Source organism: Agelaius tricolor, unplaced genomic scaffold (assembly GCF_023055355.1).
Source record: "Agelaius tricolor isolate 1412-34295 unplaced genomic scaffold, bAgeTri1.0.p SCAF_9, whole genome shotgun sequence".
Classification (NCBI taxonomy): Eukaryota; Metazoa; Chordata; class Aves; order Passeriformes; family Icteridae; genus Agelaius; species Agelaius tricolor.
In genome coordinates, this window is record NW_027269269.1 from 31373922 (window position 1) to 31391164 (window position 17243).

General features: G+C 41.9%; 1 protein-coding gene across 1 annotated transcript in view; it reads right to left on the reverse strand.

Annotated features, from left to right (window-relative positions):
• The window catches only part of ALCAM (activated leukocyte cell adhesion molecule), a 115335-nt gene extending 104718 nt beyond the window's left edge, over window positions 1–10617 (reverse strand). Inside the window, exon 1 of the mRNA XM_071433505.1 lies at window positions 10238–10617. Coding sequence (XP_071289606.1) covers window positions 10238–10337 — 100 coding nt within the window. The 5' untranslated portion in view covers window positions 10338–10617. The remainder of the gene's footprint in view (window positions 1–10237) is intronic.
• Between the last annotated feature and the right edge of the window lie 6626 nt (window positions 10618–17243).

Genomic DNA, 17243 nt, shown 5'->3' on the forward strand with positions numbered 1-17243 from the left:
AAAACAAAAAAACCCCGACACAACAAAACAACCAACCAAAAAAAAAACCCTCAAAAAACCCCCATCCAAACCTGAATCCACATCCAGTCCTCATTGTTCTCTGATCACAAGGAATTCAAGAAACTCTGGTCTTTTTTTTTTTTAACTTTCAAGTTGCTGTTGAGGAAGATAATGGAAAACTGTAGAGCTTAGCAGATGGAAGATTTAGGTCATAACCTCACACCTGGAATTAAGCCTTAATAAAACTTTTGGTTTTGTAGTAGCTATCCCTCCCTAATGATAGAGTAATAGCTCAGCTCTAAAGAAGGAAAAGAAAATGCAAAAAGCATAACTAGAAGTGACTTAAAAGCCAGCTAAAAAAAACCCTTTCAAACATCATGAAAAGTTTTAACAAAAAAATAAAGGTTTTCATTGAAATAGTCCCTTTTAAGTTTCTATTTTTAAATAACAAGGTCCCTCAAGTTTTATGTAGAGTTTATCACGCTGTCACAGAACTTGCAGTCTGTGAACCACCAACTTCCTTGTGTGGTTATGAAAAAAAAAATCAATCTGTACTGTACAGTATGTCCAAAAAAGTGCATGAAGATTTCTGTAGCCTCATGAAATTTTTACATATTTTGAAAATATGTACTGTACAGTATGTCCAAAGAAAAAAAAGCATGAATTCTCTGTTGCATGAAGAGAGCCTCCTCAAAAGAAGTCAAGGTCCCCACATGCTCAGCGCTCTGCTCTCTCACACTTCAATGAACAGCCTTCCAGAACAATTGCTGCTGGTTACGGATGATGACACCTCACAGGAACACCAGAAATCAGTTGAAACGCAAGTAAAAGCAATCTGTGGATGTTACTTTTGTGAGTTAGAATCCATACCTAAAACAAGGCACCCTACCATACCAAGAGGGCTAAGGTTTTAGCCCTTTACATACACAAATCTTCCAGTGTGAAGCTCATATGTGGCCTTCAGGAGTAACCATAAACTATAAGAATAAATAATTTTGAGAAACAATTTGAATGTATTACTTCTGTCCAGAAAAATTAACAACCTCTTGGACTGACCCATCGACATCAGTCTTCAAAACTACTCTCACCTTTAAAAAAAACTGGACTGAGCATTCCAGCTAGAAATTATTCACCTGCCTCTCCTCCTCCTCTGGAGGCAAACATCGCTCCTCCCAACACCCACTTCTTTCTGGACAAAGCTGCTGGCAGCTCACACTCAGCCATTCAGCATTCACTACAGAAACACACTGTGTTATTCATTCCTCTATGCCCTGTGCCACTGATGCAATGGAAAGACAGCCAAAGACTGTGAGCATACTGGGTGTGCTGAAGCCCATCTTTCCTTATCACTGCTGTACTTGCAGATGGACATAATGATGAAAAAGTGACCCACAGAGGGCTTTGTGCACCATTCAGAGCAGAAGAAAAGTGTTTCTAAAGTAAGCACATACATCTCTGCAGCAGGTCAGAGTACTAAGCATGCCGCCAGCAAAAGATGGGAATTTCTCATGTGCGAGAGGAATAGAGATCTTTCCCCTCTTACATAGCAGAAATGAAACAGCCACCACAGGCCTAAAAGTGACAACCACTACAGGGAGTTCTTGCCAGCTGGCTCCTGAGCTCCATGCTGTCCAAGAGGAACTCCCAAGCTCCCCACACTGAGCTGTGCTGCCCTGGTGGCTGCAGCAGCCCTCCAAGGCCCCCTTGGCAGGATGATAAAGCCAGCAGGCTCTGCAGAGCCTAAAACTGCCAGCATGCTCCAATACCCAGCTACGTTCCCACAAGATCTCCAAAAAAACTACAATTCTCATTTCCCTGCTCCTATCCCTTTGGCTCTCAGACAGACACAAAGCATCTCTTTAGCCCCTCTGATACACCAACAGTTTTACACATAGACCAGAAAGTTTGTCTTCCTTCTGGCTGCAGATACCCACGGCTTAAAGCTCTTTCAAGATAAGGAAAGAACTTTCTTAGGGAGCAGGCAATACATTACGTTAGGATGCATAGAAGATGCCAAAATATTCTGTGAATCTACCAAGGAATGGTTAACCTGCCTCTATATCCACAGTAGTCACCTTTGCAACATATCACTTATTTCCCACTATCTCAAAGTTTTAGACTACTCCCCCTGCTGCCCCCAGAAGCTGTGCAGAAGTTTTGGATTTAACATCCCAGGGTACTTAAAGTGACAAAAAATGACCCACAGACACAAGGGAGTCTGGACAAAATGCCAGAAACCTGACCCTTACCAAGTCTGCAGGTGAACTTCCAGAAAGCACACTCCAAGATTCATATAGACACTTTGGAATTTGCTGCTGTGGGGCACCTCACATTAACTGGGGTTAAATCTTGAAGGTAAAGGACTTAAACTTCAAAGCTGAAACAGAACACGTTGCATCATTCAACAGCAGCATGATGTGCAAGGTCAAGCAGAACCATGGAACAGTCATCCTTCCAAAAGTCCTGTTACAGAAACCATGTCAAGAGCTAAACTACTGGAGCAAACCATTTTCTGAAAGTCTTAAATATTTAACAAAACAAAAAATATTGGGGAAAAAAAGTGCAAAATACAAATTCATGCAATGCAAAGCAGCTGTCAGTATTTACTCATACATTGGTGGCTGTTTCAAACGACAGGACTCCATTATTTACTGTAATTACTAGAATTACTAACAGTAAAACTCTGCATTACTAAGTTCTTGCAGAAAAACAACAGTAAGAAACATAATTCATTCAAACTGGAAGCTGCTGGGACACTCATAACACTGATTTTCTTATTGCTTCTGTGTGTAGGCTGAGTTCAAGGTTAGCAGCAAGTTGTGCAGCAGTTTGAAAACTGAAGAGTAATATTAAAAATTCTTGACAAAAATCTCAGTCATGAATTATATTTGGAAAAATTATCCCCTTGCTAACCTTTAAAGCTGTCAAGTGTAAGATGCAAATGTTTTCTGGATTTATATCACCAGTTGTCAGGGCACTACTTTGCCGTCAAGTGTCAGAAATTTCCACCTTCCCCAGTTTTAGAAAGCAAATCGCATACTGGGGTGTCCCTGTGTGGATTTTAAAATAATACATGCCCTATCATCCTCTCCATATGCAAGCATGATGTGATGTATCAAGAATGAAGAAATTGATTCAGCATTCTTCTCTCTTCTGAAGTTACATGGCTACACTACAGTTTCCCAAATCCTGCCTGAATATTCCATTTGTCCTTTCCCTGTTCCATGTGTGGTTTTGTAGACAAAGGCCACTGAATTCACCTCTACTCTCCAGAACAACGAGAATAAACAAACCTTTCACCATCCAGATTTTATCTGAATGAGTCACAGAGTCCACTTTGCTAAACACACACTGCTTTGTACATTTCATGAAATAAAATTACATGGCGAAACCGATAAATGTATAGATTAATACTCCAGCTATCTCATCAACTGAAAAATCATTCAGAAGCTGCAATTAAAAGAAACAGCATCTCACAAATAATTTTGAGATCTCATAGTTGCCTTCAATTGCCCATTTTTAAGTGTATTTCAACCCATGTATTCTCTGTAAGGTATCCAGTTACAGACGATTAAGTGAACACTTACCATTCCACCCCAGAGATAAACTGTGCCAACCCTCTAAAACAGGAGCCTTAGGAATTCTTCCTGGTCAGCATGAAAAATTCACTCAGCTCAACAGTGAGTTCTCAAAAAGTAAATGCTTACATTTTCTAAAAATAACAACCAAACAAAAAAACCCAGACAAACTCAGAACCCACCCCATCAAAACTTCACATTAAAAAGCCAAACCAACAAAACCGTGAAATAAGTCAGTTTTCTATAAAATGCCACACTTAAATCAAGCTGTATACAAACTACATCTATTTTGTTCTCCAATATCTATGGATATTTTCTTTAGTTAAATTGGAAAAAAATTGATTAAAAAAATGCAACTTCTGCAGCATACAAAATGATAACAGGCATTTGTCTGGGATTCATCTGATTGAAGAATAATGCTGAGTTCATTATAAGCTTACTTGAAGGTGACCCAAAGAGTATTTTTTTAGAATTCCTGTTCTTTATTGAGACTTCACTATTAGTTTCAAAACCATCTGATCAGAAATATTATTTTAAAAATGGAAGTATTCAAGAAAAATATAAAGTCCTAAGTTTACAGAGCAGTTATCAACTTTCTGAATGTATGCTTTTCTGTGTTAGAGACATGGAAGGGGTTAAAAGCACACACCTAAGCTGGCTTCTTGAACAATGACCACGTTTACAGAATGGCATACATATTCCACTTTTCCTTAAAATAAAAATAATCCTGGAAGAACTTACTGAAAAAACCAGACATTTTTAAACAAATGCCCTACCTAACATTTTACTGGAAGTTCTAACTTTCTCTCCTCCCAGCACTAAGTCTGGTACAATCATTTCCTTATCCTGTTTGTAGCCTATTTCATGCCACACCACTCTTGGCCCATTTGATCCATGGAAATACCCTCTATTTATTCTGATTCTTTTTGGGCTTCTCCATGATTCTCACCAGCTGCTTCCCTCAACAAGAAAGTGTCACTTAAAAACCTGATTCAGTAGCGTATCCATCTGAAACACCAAAAGCCTTGTAGCAAAAGAGAACTATCTCTAATTGAGTCATCTTTTGGGGTTTGCCTCGTATGTGATTTAGATTTAGCCTTCCTTCCCCTTCATGCAACAGGAAGCCCATGATGAAAGTTAGATGCTTTCAGTAACAAAGCCTAGCATGACAAAACACTGTGAAGAAACAAAGACTTTTAATATAACTTTCTGGCTGAAGCCAGAGGTCTGGGAAAAGCTGAGACAGGCTGCTTCTAACAGTAAGGTAGCAGAGCTCCCTCTATTGAATTAGCTGCCAATATCTCTTCAAAGCTTTAAAGATGCCAACTGTGGTCAGAATCAATGTTCTAATAAAAACCTAAAACCTGGCAGCCTGGGCAGCTGGGACCCGTCATGTACACTGTATGCAAGAGACAGCTAAGGGAAGGGGAAAGCCACCACACAGAGCCCATGACACATGCCAAAGTGTCACTGCCTGCCAGGGCACCAGCCTTGGGGACTTCTGCTATCCTTGGCTGCTGTTTGAGAGTTTTCCATCAGGTCCCAAAGATTAACGATGCCAGGGCATACTACAGATGGAGCTACCACAGCACAAAACACAGCACACGAGCACAGGTTGAGCTTTTGAAGTTTTTCTTCACAACAGGGGTTAACCGTACACAGAGTACCCCCTAAACAAAATATATGGATATACAGACTGCTGAAACACTTATTAAATCACCAACTTCACTTTTTACTTCTTATCAAGGGAATGGCTTAGTATTTCCACTGCTGTTGAAAGCACTTTGAATGCTTTCTACCCAAACGTTACAGAACTGTTCTAACCCCTGATAACCTCTAAAAATCATACCCCGCAGGTGCTCTTTCTCTCTACACTCTTTTATCAATTTCTCCCATTTTTTAACTCCCAAAAGAAGCATATTTATTATCAACAATAAAAATACTAGTTCAGAAGAAGCAGCACTCTTTTAACAAGCAAATATTTATTTGCCTTTCTGGAGACCTATATCCATGATAAAAAAAGCAATTTGATCTTAAGCTAGGCAGAAATTCCTCAAAAGAGCCAACACTGTGGAGCAGTAGATTAACATCCACTGGTGTAGGAATGATTGCGATTCAAGCCATCCTCAATAAAACACACTGGGAAAGACAAAGGAAACAAAAGCAGAGAAGAAAAAAAAAGGAAGACATTTGATCTGATCACTGCCAGCAGTGGATTGTCAGAATACAAGGTGCATTGCAATCTCCTCTCTAAATGATGAGATTCATTTTCTAGTGTATTAATGGCAGAAATGTACAGCCTTCTTTAATATTCATCCTGTTCCCATTAAAGAAAATATACCGAGATAAAGAACATGAAGGTCAAAACCTTGTCTTCTGGGAAGATAACACTCAACCATTTAATATTAAGGGGAGTTGTTAATATTCAGGTTTTCCTGGAAAAATCACGTTCTGCTTAAGTAATTTCTAATTATCACCCACAGCATTTACAGTTCCTTAAGAGTCTCTCATTTGAGCATCAGTGAATGGAAGCATAACTATTTTTCTTGAATACAGAGGAACTTGAGAGAAATCAGAATATTGCAACAGGTCTTCAATTCTCTTACAAATGTGGCCTTGCAGTTTACACACTTTTCAATAAAAAATGACTGTATTACCAGAGGAAAAAGCTGCACACCAGCCAACTAAGAGGAACTCTGACAGAAGACAGAGCCTGAAGATTACAAGGTTTTAGACATGGTAAAAATCTATATATAAAGTCTAGCCTCCTATCAGAGCTGGCAGAACTAACCAAGACCATACTACAACACCATACTATTAGAGATGTGGAGAAACAGTTTCAACAATCAGCACGGTAGTATTAGAAAGCTACAAAACTCCCATATGTGAAACAGCAATGGAATAACCACTGGAGATCAGACCTGGAGCCAGCTTATCTGTGATCATCATGTTATGGTCATAGAGTACAGATCACAAGAAGGGAAGACTGAATATTGATAATCTAGTGTAAGGAGATCCAATTACAAATTAGAGCTCCTAGAAAATAAGCCCATTCAGTCTCCCCAGGGTTACTAGGCTCAAAGTGCATACAGAGAGGCGGGGCTCCTCTGTAATCAGTTTTCTACAAGCAACCGGCTCTTATTTCACCCAAGAAGTCCAAAACTACTTGGACCAAAAAATACTCTCCAGAAAGTCCTCTGGTGGTAGGAACCTAAAAAAGCCCATGATAGTGTGTCACGTATGAGCAGCCAATATATTAAAGCTATTGCTGCTACAGAAATGCTCGTTTTCATATGGCTTAGAGGGATCTCCTATGGAATCAGGTATGATACCACGGAAATCTGCAGTGAGCACTTTTACCTCTTAAGACTATAAAGCCCATGGCTTAAGTAAGATACTTGCAAGAAAATAGAGTTTTAGCCTAATCATACAGATGTAATTTGCATTATGTAAAACACTTATCCTAGTTTATTTTCCCCTTTATGTATCATCTTGCATAAATATTTAGAGATTCTGTTCCCCAAAAATTTCTGCTGGCAATAAGTCAACAAATGAATTCTACTACAAAGAAGATAACATATAAACCCAGGATAAATAATTTTAGCAACCCAGGCTACTTTCAGGAAGGAGAATGGATGGTATTGCAAGAAAGGGGATTACTCTTACAGAGGTTGGAGAGTGAAAATAAAATATCCTGAAATTAAATATGACTTGTGACAGATATAGTTATTTCATGAACATAACAACATATATTTTCTTCTACAAAAATCACCTGGCTGAAATTTCAAGTATTTACAGACCTGGATGATTTCTGTTGTTGCCCTCTGCCTTCTCAGTGCTACAAACCCAACAGTAGAGGGGAGAGCACAAGAAAAGTAGTTTATGTTGGAAGACTTTCACATCAAAAAAAACAAACCCCTAAATATATCAAATGCTTCCCAAAGCAATCAATCTAACAATTAAAACTCACTTAGGACTGAGTCTGGTTACATGTATGTTAGGCCACAAATACATGGCACACTGAAGCATATACACGTGGGGCAGATGTTTTCTGACTTCAGTTTCAGAAAACCCATGTGAACTCCAGATCTTAATACAGAAATCCAGTTTCCTTTGCTCAAAGTCACACCAGATATAGCAGGGAAAAAACGCAGTCAGAAGTGAGAACACAATGAGCATCATGAATGAAATGACATGTTTCAGTCTCACTAGGCTTAGGCAATACTGGCAATATGTAACAAGCCTAGTAATAAAAGGAGAGACTAAGAGCTTCATTGCTGTAATCCACCAAAAAGCAGGGGGAGGGGGAAAGGTGATAATTAGCTCCTGATTAAAAGTTTTTCTTTTCACATACAGCCATTCCTCTAGAGATGTATGAGATTATAATCCATTTTCTCACTTATTCTGACCTAGAGTCAGTCTCTTAGTGCCAAATGTGTACTTGGACCCCCTCTCTCTTTTTAAGATGGGCATCTTCCTAAGCAGTTTATTCTGTGAAGAAACAAAGCCAAGTTTTCTCATATGCTTTTAATACCTCATCTACTGCTTTCCATATCCAAAGCTCAAATGGAATCTCCCAAAAGCCGAGCACCATGATGGAGTAATACATCCATAATTTGTTAAAAAAAGTAGCTATCATCTAAAATAGATGAGTTAGCAAGGGGGAAGAACCAGTAAAACTACAGTAATATCAAGACCTTTCCATAGCTATTTTTGCATGTAAGTATCTTTTAATCTTTTATATTCCTCAGAATAAACAGAGAAGTAGAGGCTTAAATCTACTACTGGGCTTTCCAGGCATTTCCAGTACTGCAGGGAAAGTTTGTAAGCTGAGGTGGGGCTGGTTTCTCCCCACACACATTTCCTTACAGTTAGTCTGAGCTTCTCCTTGACGGGGCAAGGAAGGAATGAAGAGCAGAAAGAACAAGTTAAATGGTTTTGCTGACAGCCTATTAAGATCGTAGGTAGTCAAGTGACATTTTTTTATAGAGCTCCATCAACACAACCTTTGAGATAAAATATTTTATGGTTTCACATTTTCTTCAAATGGAAAATGTAGACAGACACACAATCACCAAGATCGTTTTGTATCTACTCGGCCAAATCTCTCCACAGAGGCAAAGTCTTGCTTCTTAGAAGCTGAGGTGCTTATCCCTCTGATAATCCACATGCCTTCAAGATTTCCTAAAATGAACTATCTTTCCTCAAGACTTTCTCTGCATCACAGCAATCAGTATTCTTTGTAAGCTCTGCCACCAGGACTGGTATTTATTATGTCCAACAGTGATTATACCCTGTGTTTGCCAAAGCAAAAGCCAAGCAGCACAGCCTGACACACGGCTTACGGTTCCAATATTGCTGTTGATTCTGTCTGGAGCTTTTTTACTATTCTATTTGAAATTACAGATTCAGCAGGCTTGCTTTACTGTTGTAGCTAGTTTTCATTTTTCCACTTGGAGCTTGTAAAACACAAGTGAAATACACATAAATACAACATAAATACACCTAGTGAAAAAGGTCTGCTCTCCTCTTTCATTTCGCCAAAACCATACTGGCCGTAAATGGTTAACTGGAGAGCACGTAACAACCAGGCAGAAGCCAGGAATGAAAAACCACCAGCAGCTCCAACACTTCTGCAAACCCTCCGTTGTTGCAAAGGCACATAGAGGCAAAGCCATTTCTTAAAGCAATACAAAATTTTACCACAGGCTGACGCTCTTTCTACAAGAATAATGAGACGGTCCCCGCGCTGAATGCAGAACTCCTCACTTCACAGCTTTTCCCTCAGACTTCACTTTCACGCTCAATATTTACAAAACAAAGCCTACAAACACCTCATAGCCAAAATATTCCCAGAACAATTAGGATATTTAGCACTCTCTGCGCCTTCCTACTTCCCCAGCGCCTCTCTTCAGGAGCGGTTTTACGGGCGGAGCGGGGAAGCGAAGTTACCCACGCGATCCCGATCAGCCGGAGCAGCCTCAGGCACGCAGCGCTGCCCCAGGGGCTGCCCGAGCCGGGGGCACCGACAGCGGGGCTGCCCCCGCCGCGCCCGGCTGCCGGCGAGAGCCCGCCGCGCTTCCGGCTCCCAGCGGCAGCGGAAAGCGGCGGGAGGCCGCCGGTCCCGCGTTGTGCCGGCACGGCCCCGGCCGGCACTGAAGGCGCGGAGGGCAGAAGCGGCTGAAGCGCCGAAGTTGCAGGCGGCTCGCTGCACAGACGTGCCGCTCAGCCTGGAAGTGAAAGCGGCACCGCACCGGGGCTCGGCTGCCGCTCCCGCGGGGGCAGCGCTGCCCGGCGGCCGCTGACAACGCCTTGGAGAGACCCCACCGCCGCTTCCCACGGGGAAAGATGAGACCAGCGCGTCTCGATCCCCCTCACCGCTGGGGCAGCTCCTGCCTTTCCCGCAGGAGAGACGGCATCCGCCGGCGCACCCTCGGAGGTTAGGAGAGGACCGCTCTCCTCCAGAAGCGCAGCGGGGTGCGGCGGGCACCACCGGCCGGGAGCGGCCCCCGGCGAGCAGGGAGCCCGCGGTAGGTGCTGGGGCGCTCCGGGAGCGGCGGGCGGGCACCGCCACCTGCGCCCCGGCCTCCCCTCCACCAAGTTAGGCGCGGCCGGGACGGCGCGGCCGTGGCCACCGCTTCCCGCGGGCGGGCGCTCACCTGGGGGCAGGCAGAGAGCGGCGAGCAGGAGGCAGAGCAGGGGCGGCAGCGGGCGGCGGCGGCAGGAGGCGCAGGCGGCGGCGGCGGGGGGCTCCATCATCCCGCCTGCCCGCGGCGGGACCGGGAGACGGCGGCGGAGCGGGGCGGCGCGCCCGCGGGGGCTCTTCCCTCTCGCACCGGAGCGCGGCAGCGACTTCTCCCTCGTCGAGGCCGGGAAGAAGCAGCGGCGGCTCTCTCCCGGCGGCGGGAGCAGCGGTAACTTCCCGGGCGCGGGCGGCGGGGCGGCTGCTCTCCCTCTCGGCGCGCAGCGAGGAACCACTCCGCACCGGAGCAGGTGGCGGCTCCCTTCTGGCAGCCGAGCGGCGCTCCAGGACTGAGCGCTGCGGCGGGAGAGGCGGAGCCGGGCGGCGGCGGCGGCGAGGCTGGCCCGGCCCCCGAGCCCCCGCCCCGCCCGGAGCGCGGCGCGCAGGCGGGGGGAGCCCCGCGGGCAGCCCCGCCGCCGCCCCGCCCGCTGCAGCCGCCCCGGGCGCCCGGGACCTGCGGGCCCCCAGCCCCGCGATGTGCCGCTGCCTCCGGGGCGGCGCTGTGCAGGCGAGGGGGCCGCGGCTGGCAGGCATGCGGGACAAGCCGATCCCCCATTCCCCTACTCCTGCTTCGCTTCTGCTCGGTGCATGGGCTGTTTTCTCGTACTGTGTTCAGGATGCGTGTTGGTTACGAGTATTGCAAATCTATAGCTAGAAAATAATGAAATAATAATGATAATGCTCGTTCTGTTGGGTGTATAGAAACGTGATTGTTCCTCCTCTGAGCCAAAATAAGGAACAAAAGGGAAAAAAATTAAAAAGCAAAGATAATAACGATTAGCTTAATCTGATTTAATGGACATAGCAGAGGACTGGATAACAGGAGAGAAGCTCACAACACTGTGGTTGCATGAAGAAATGCACTGCAGGGTGAAGAGGGATCTTTCGTCACTTGTGGAAGTCGGCTGCCCTAAAGGTGAAAAAGATTCCTCATTAAAGTAATGTAATCCAGAAGCAGCGCTTTCATGCACAGTGCTCTATTCTCCTCCTGTTTCGGTCTGAGTAAGCAGTGGTTTCACTGAGAGGGAAATAAGCACGCTGGAGCCGCACAGCAAGTTTCTCAGCTAACAGTTCTGCATGATCAACGTGTAGCCCACGCAGTCATGTGAAGTAGACCTGATGTCCAAAATCTGAAATATGAATAATGCACGTAGTTTGGTCTTTCCAGAGGGACTTTCTAGTAGTGAAATCCAAAGTGTCAAGTGCTCTATCTAACTTCACCATGTGATAATTTGAATTCTTGGACGGGAACTTCCCCAAAACTCCGGAAAATGAAAGACAAACTTAGCCAGTCTGTTGTGCTATTTTCAAAACAATTTTCTTGAAGTCTAACAACTAAAAATACTTAAACATTACAGTGATACAGAGTACGTGTAGAAAAACACAGCCTGTGTACTTTTTTGCGTATCATGCTTGTTTTTTGTAAAGAGGGGTAAGGAATATTTGGCTTTTAAAATTTTAAGTCTAAAGTGTTGTCTTCACTTCAAAAAGTCCTTCTGTTCTTCCATATTATTATCATTATCTTTCATATTGTGTACAGTGTGCCATGCAATCAGTTTTAAAAATACTTTACTTTCCAGGCTTACTGCTCAGCAGAGCTCTGTCGTCCTTTGTTTTCTCAGCAGATTTCTCTTTATGGGTGTATTACTAAACAGATTAAAAAAAATACTACTTTTAAGATCAATAATCTTCTTGTTTTCCTGTAGAAACAAATTAGTGTTTCCCATTCAGTGTTTGGTTGGTTTGTTGTTTTTTTTTCTCTTGCATGTTTAGAAGTTGTAGGGTAATCATTAGTAGGGAAATTTCATATTTCTCTTGCTGTCAAACCTGGAGACCTCCTCAAAATCTTGAGAGAGATTCTCAATAGAATTGCACTGAGATGACCATCTAAGGCAGTTTAATCTTTTATAACTTCCTACTTTGGTTTTGGTTTTTTTTTTTTTTTTTTTTAATTTCTAGAGCTTTTAATAGTATGTGCTGATTTTGCAACAACTTGGGCTCCATTACAAATTAAGGACCTAATCCTCTCTCCTGCATTGATATGGGCAAGCTTGTTGAAGTGTGTAAAATTGTGGCTGGCAAAAAAAGGCAGAAGAGGCCAACTCTAGAAACGGTCTGAGCTTAAATAAACGTAAGAAAAGGCTTTTAGGCCAGAATTCACTCTGGGTTTAGTACCTGTTTGCTTTTTTTTTTCCAACATGGCAATAGTGAGATCAATTTGTATAAATGCAAACACATGGTTTGCTGGTTTAGGGAATTAAATAATGCCCAAGTACCTTGTTTTCAAAGCAGATGATTAACTGCTGCCTCATTTGCATCAACATAATGAGTAGTATATGTTCTCTCTCACTGGGAGAAGGGATAAGGAAGTCTTTCTGAATATTGTAAATAATTTTCAATGGTATGGTGTAGAGACTAAAAGGCAAGCTATAGAACTATACATTTCAAGCAGGGAAAACATATAGAGTAATTTTTCAATTTATGCTTAAGATAGTACTGTGAAAAATTATTTGAGGACTGTTTTGCTCTGAAAGTGTTGCCTAAAGTCTGTAAGGAATATGAGAAATGTGAGAGATTACATTAAGGACATAATACTTTAATCAGAAGTATGATTTGTTTAGGGTTTCCCTCACTCCTTTGTCATTTATCTTCAAAGCTGTTTCTACCTTTCACATGAAAGGAGCTCTTTGAATTCTGAGTAAATAGAAAACATCTCAAGCTCAGATTGCTTAAGTGTTTTGATAACTTTACAGGATTTTAAATGTGATTAGAAATTGTTAAGATAATTATTAAAGATATCTTTATATGCAATGTCATTTTAGCTATCCTCAGTTCTGAGACTTTATAATTAATTCTTTTAATGTCTATTAGGTTGATAGAACATAGATTTTTTTTTCCCTACAGATTATTTTCTTGGGCCATGCTCCTCTTCCTATTGAAGTTAATGGGAGCATGAGTGAGGCACTGATCTGCTGGAAAAGCAGCAACTGCCTGGCTTTAAAGTCCAAAATAAATATTTATTTTGAAGAAGTTAAAACACTAGTACAAAAAATCTGTAGAAAATAACTGTTTTTGAAAAGCAATAACAATAATAATACATTGTTAAATGTTTAATCCTATCAAACCATAGATTTTCTATTTATGTGACAAAGTGGATTGAAAGTGTAATCCATTAATAATGGTTGTGCATAATAACAAAGAGTTTTTGTTAAGCTAAAACATCATTTCCCTTTTACAACAGGTACATAAAACACTTTGGAAGCCAATTTCTAACAAGAATAGTAAAGAATAGTGTTTAATAGAGCACAATGCTCCTGATAATTTAATCTGTTGTTAATAGTGAGTGGATGACTGTTAATATTGTTTCAAGGAAACTTTGAGGGCTGGTTTGGCTCAGCACTCAAAATACAGTCTGCAAAGTGGAGACCTGTTGTTGAAACTGCCCTTGAACTGTAAGACAAGCATTGAACACAATGTCCAGCCTTGCATTTCTGCAAATCTGATTCTGTTAGTTTGGCTGGGCACTGCTAGGGCAAAGGTGTCAATTCAGAAGAGACTTGCATGGGTTTAGATTGCAAGTCTTCTCTTGTAATTTGTGTTAAAACATGATTCAGCATTATCTAACATCAAGGGTTAAGCATATGTGTAATCCATACTGCTGGTTACAATACAGACACAGGAATTTTTGGTGAATCAGCTGGGACTTGGCTCATGTTTTATGACTCTTGAGAAATCCACAGGGTGCTTCCAGTCCCCTTAGGTGCCCTGAATACCTTTAAACACCAGGCTGTGCAAATCTGAGCCAGTGCATGTTGAAGTCAAGCAGTGTCTTTCAATGATTTTGCTTGATTGCACTAGAAGCTGTGGTAAATGAATACTCATGTCTGTCAGGAATTGTTTTGCATTGCTCAGTGTTGGCATATGAGGATAACTGGCAGTGAAGTCTTTCTGAAGTCGATCAGCTGTACATGGTCAAGTACAACTCTAGATTGTAAAGTATTTCAAACAGAACATGCAGGACACATAGAAAATGGTCAAAAACCTGAGCTGGCACAAAAGTGAACTGTGACCACTAGTAGCAAAGAAGAAAGCCTACTTAATTGGGGTTTTTGCAGGTATCTGCAAATTTGTCTTTCGCCTAAATAAACAAGACCCATATATTTGGAATAAATAAAAAACCCTGACAAATTATAGTATGAATACTTGGAATCAACATTTTCAGTATTTCTTCACTGCAAAAATCATACTACTCATGAACATTCGCAAATGCCTGCCAATGTTGTTATTACAGTAATCAGTATAGCAATTAGGCTCCTGAAACAAACTTATTTTCCTATTACCCATGTCCAGTGCACCTGTTTTTTACATAATTTAACCAGAGGACCAGCACTGTACAAACATTCATTAAAATAACATTACATTTGTATTACATACAAAATACCCAAAACGCTTTCAGCTGAGATTAAATTTTCATAAAATACAAGAGGAACATGAGAATAAGGAGTTTGTAGAATAGCTGGTTGTCTTTAAAAGTTTCTGATCTGCCTTAAAAACAAAGATGAAGAAAATAAATTTTTTAGACTATAAGCAGGTTTTTTATGCACAAAATAGACAAGAGTCACATTAGATGATGATGACTGAGAAGTGCATCAATAGAAAAAGCAATCCAATCCTTTAGGCTGGAGCAGTATATATCAACTTTCCTGGCCACCTACTTGCCTTTTGTGAAAGCTCAATAACCTTTTCCTCTGCCTTTCTCATAAAGGTTTTAGGTAGGTAAAAGTAAGCAGTTTTCAGATTTCAGGTCTCTTTTTTTTCATTACAAAAGCCACTTATGAGGGCAAAGAATTATTTTTCTGTAGGTATCCAGTGGAATACACAATTGCAAAGAGTAGCACTCGTAATATATTGGAGAAGTAAAATAGCTATAATACAAAGAATGCGATTATTAGCATTGCTAAAATGCTTAGACTGTTTCCCCTTTTCTCAGCGTCCATGGAACCAAATTCTTTGACTTTTTGTGCTTGACAGTCCCTGAATGTAACATGAAAATACCTTAAAAATATAGGATCTGATGGGCCTCCTGTACTAAGGAGCATCCTTGACAAGACATGCTGCACTCTGCCAGAAATATCCTGCAAGCAGTTCTGCAACACCTGGTTTGCAATGTTGGTGTGCTGTGAAGGAGCAGAAAAGAGCAGAGTGTCATGTGATTTATTAGGATGTCACTGAGCTTCTCTGCCCTGCTGGATGAACTCTTTACACTTACCCACAGCTGGCCTGCCTGTGTGCAGGATGGACTTTCCTGAGTCTCAAGTGATGCAGAACATAGTTCTCAGAGGGGCTCAGCCAAGTCCTGGCTTGGGAAGTTGCTTCTTGGGCTGAGGAGCCTTTCCACGTGGCTGTTCTCAAAGGAGTGGAGTGCAGTTGGTGTTGGTGCCAGCCTCACCTGGAAGCAGTTCCCCATCTGTTCTCTTGATGTCACTTGTGGCTGAGGCTTGGGCTGGCTTGATTCTTGCAAGGTCAGCTCTGTGATAATCTGCCCCAGCTTCCAAATCTGGGCCTGTGTTACCCAGTTCTGCTCATGTTGCCAAAGCAAGTGCGGACAGCGTCCTGGCAGAGCAACAGAGGAGAATGGAGGCCCGCTCTGGCCAGCAGCCTCCTTTTATCCCTGCTGCATGCTGCCACTCATTATTGCAACATTAAATCATGGCATTTTATAAGGTAGGCACTCAAATAGCTTTCACCTTTGTCCTGCCTTTCATTTGAGGATTTCGGATTCTATGAGAGCATTATGTGCTTGGCAGCCTGTGCCATTGGACAAGATACTGAACCCTAGAGATATGAACAGTTATCCTAATCTGTTTGGAATACCAATGGTGATTAAAAGAAAGGATTCAGAGTTCCTGAGATTTCACCCTCAGCCTCCCAAACTGAAACTACTCTGTTTATATTTCTGTTGGTTAGAGAAAGGTAATAAAAACAAATGTAAAGATCAGAAGCAGGGCTGGTAGTCAATTCAGTGAAATGCTCCTGCTTGTACTAGTTAGTGTGCTCATGTTTAATTTTCAAACTTAGCCAAGAGGAGAAAAGTAGAGCTAACTCATTCAGAGTATGTTGGGGATTTTCTCCTTTGCATTATGAAAACAGCAGTGAAAGTAAGGATGGAAAGAAACAAGGCATATATTATAGAAAGTTTGAGTGCAAGATATGGAAAAAAACTTTGGTCATTATCCACCTGGAGACCACTTGGTTTTAGGTCTGCTTGTGGCTGAAGAAAATCAGTGAAAATTGAGCAAACCTGTAGGTCTCTGTGGAAGATGGACAGGGCAAAGACAGCTCAGAGCCTTTCATGCCTGCTCACAACTTACTTGGACCAAAGGAAATTTGTTGCCCCTTCTGCAGAAGCAATTTTCTTCCTTTTTTCTCTTGAGTGAACCAAAGAACCTTGTTCAAGTGTTAAAGAATGATGAGTTAGTGTTGAGTAGAGTAGGTGCACCATACTGCAGAGTTCAGATCCTTTGAAGTACTGCTTCTTTGAGAGATACAAATAATAAAGGAGAAATGAGAAAATGAGAGATGGTGATAAAATGAGAATTGGAAAGGAAGGATTAAAATAAAGAGTTAGTACCAGGTTCACACTGGTTTTCAATACTAGGACATTGGATTCTGCACATCCCAAAGCTGGGCAGTTTCCTTGTGTGACAGGTATTGCCTCAGGCCCTAGTAATCAGTTTTTCTTTACACTCTTGATGGTAGTAGCAGACTTTCTCATGCTGCATGACTTTTAACATATGCAGCTTTCATTCATTAACTTAGAGGAGAGGGTCAGCAGGAAATCAATTATGCTTTTTTTTTCTTTTTAATGTAGCCATATGCAGAACCATTAAAATGAATCCACTGTCTGTGTTCCAGCATTGCAA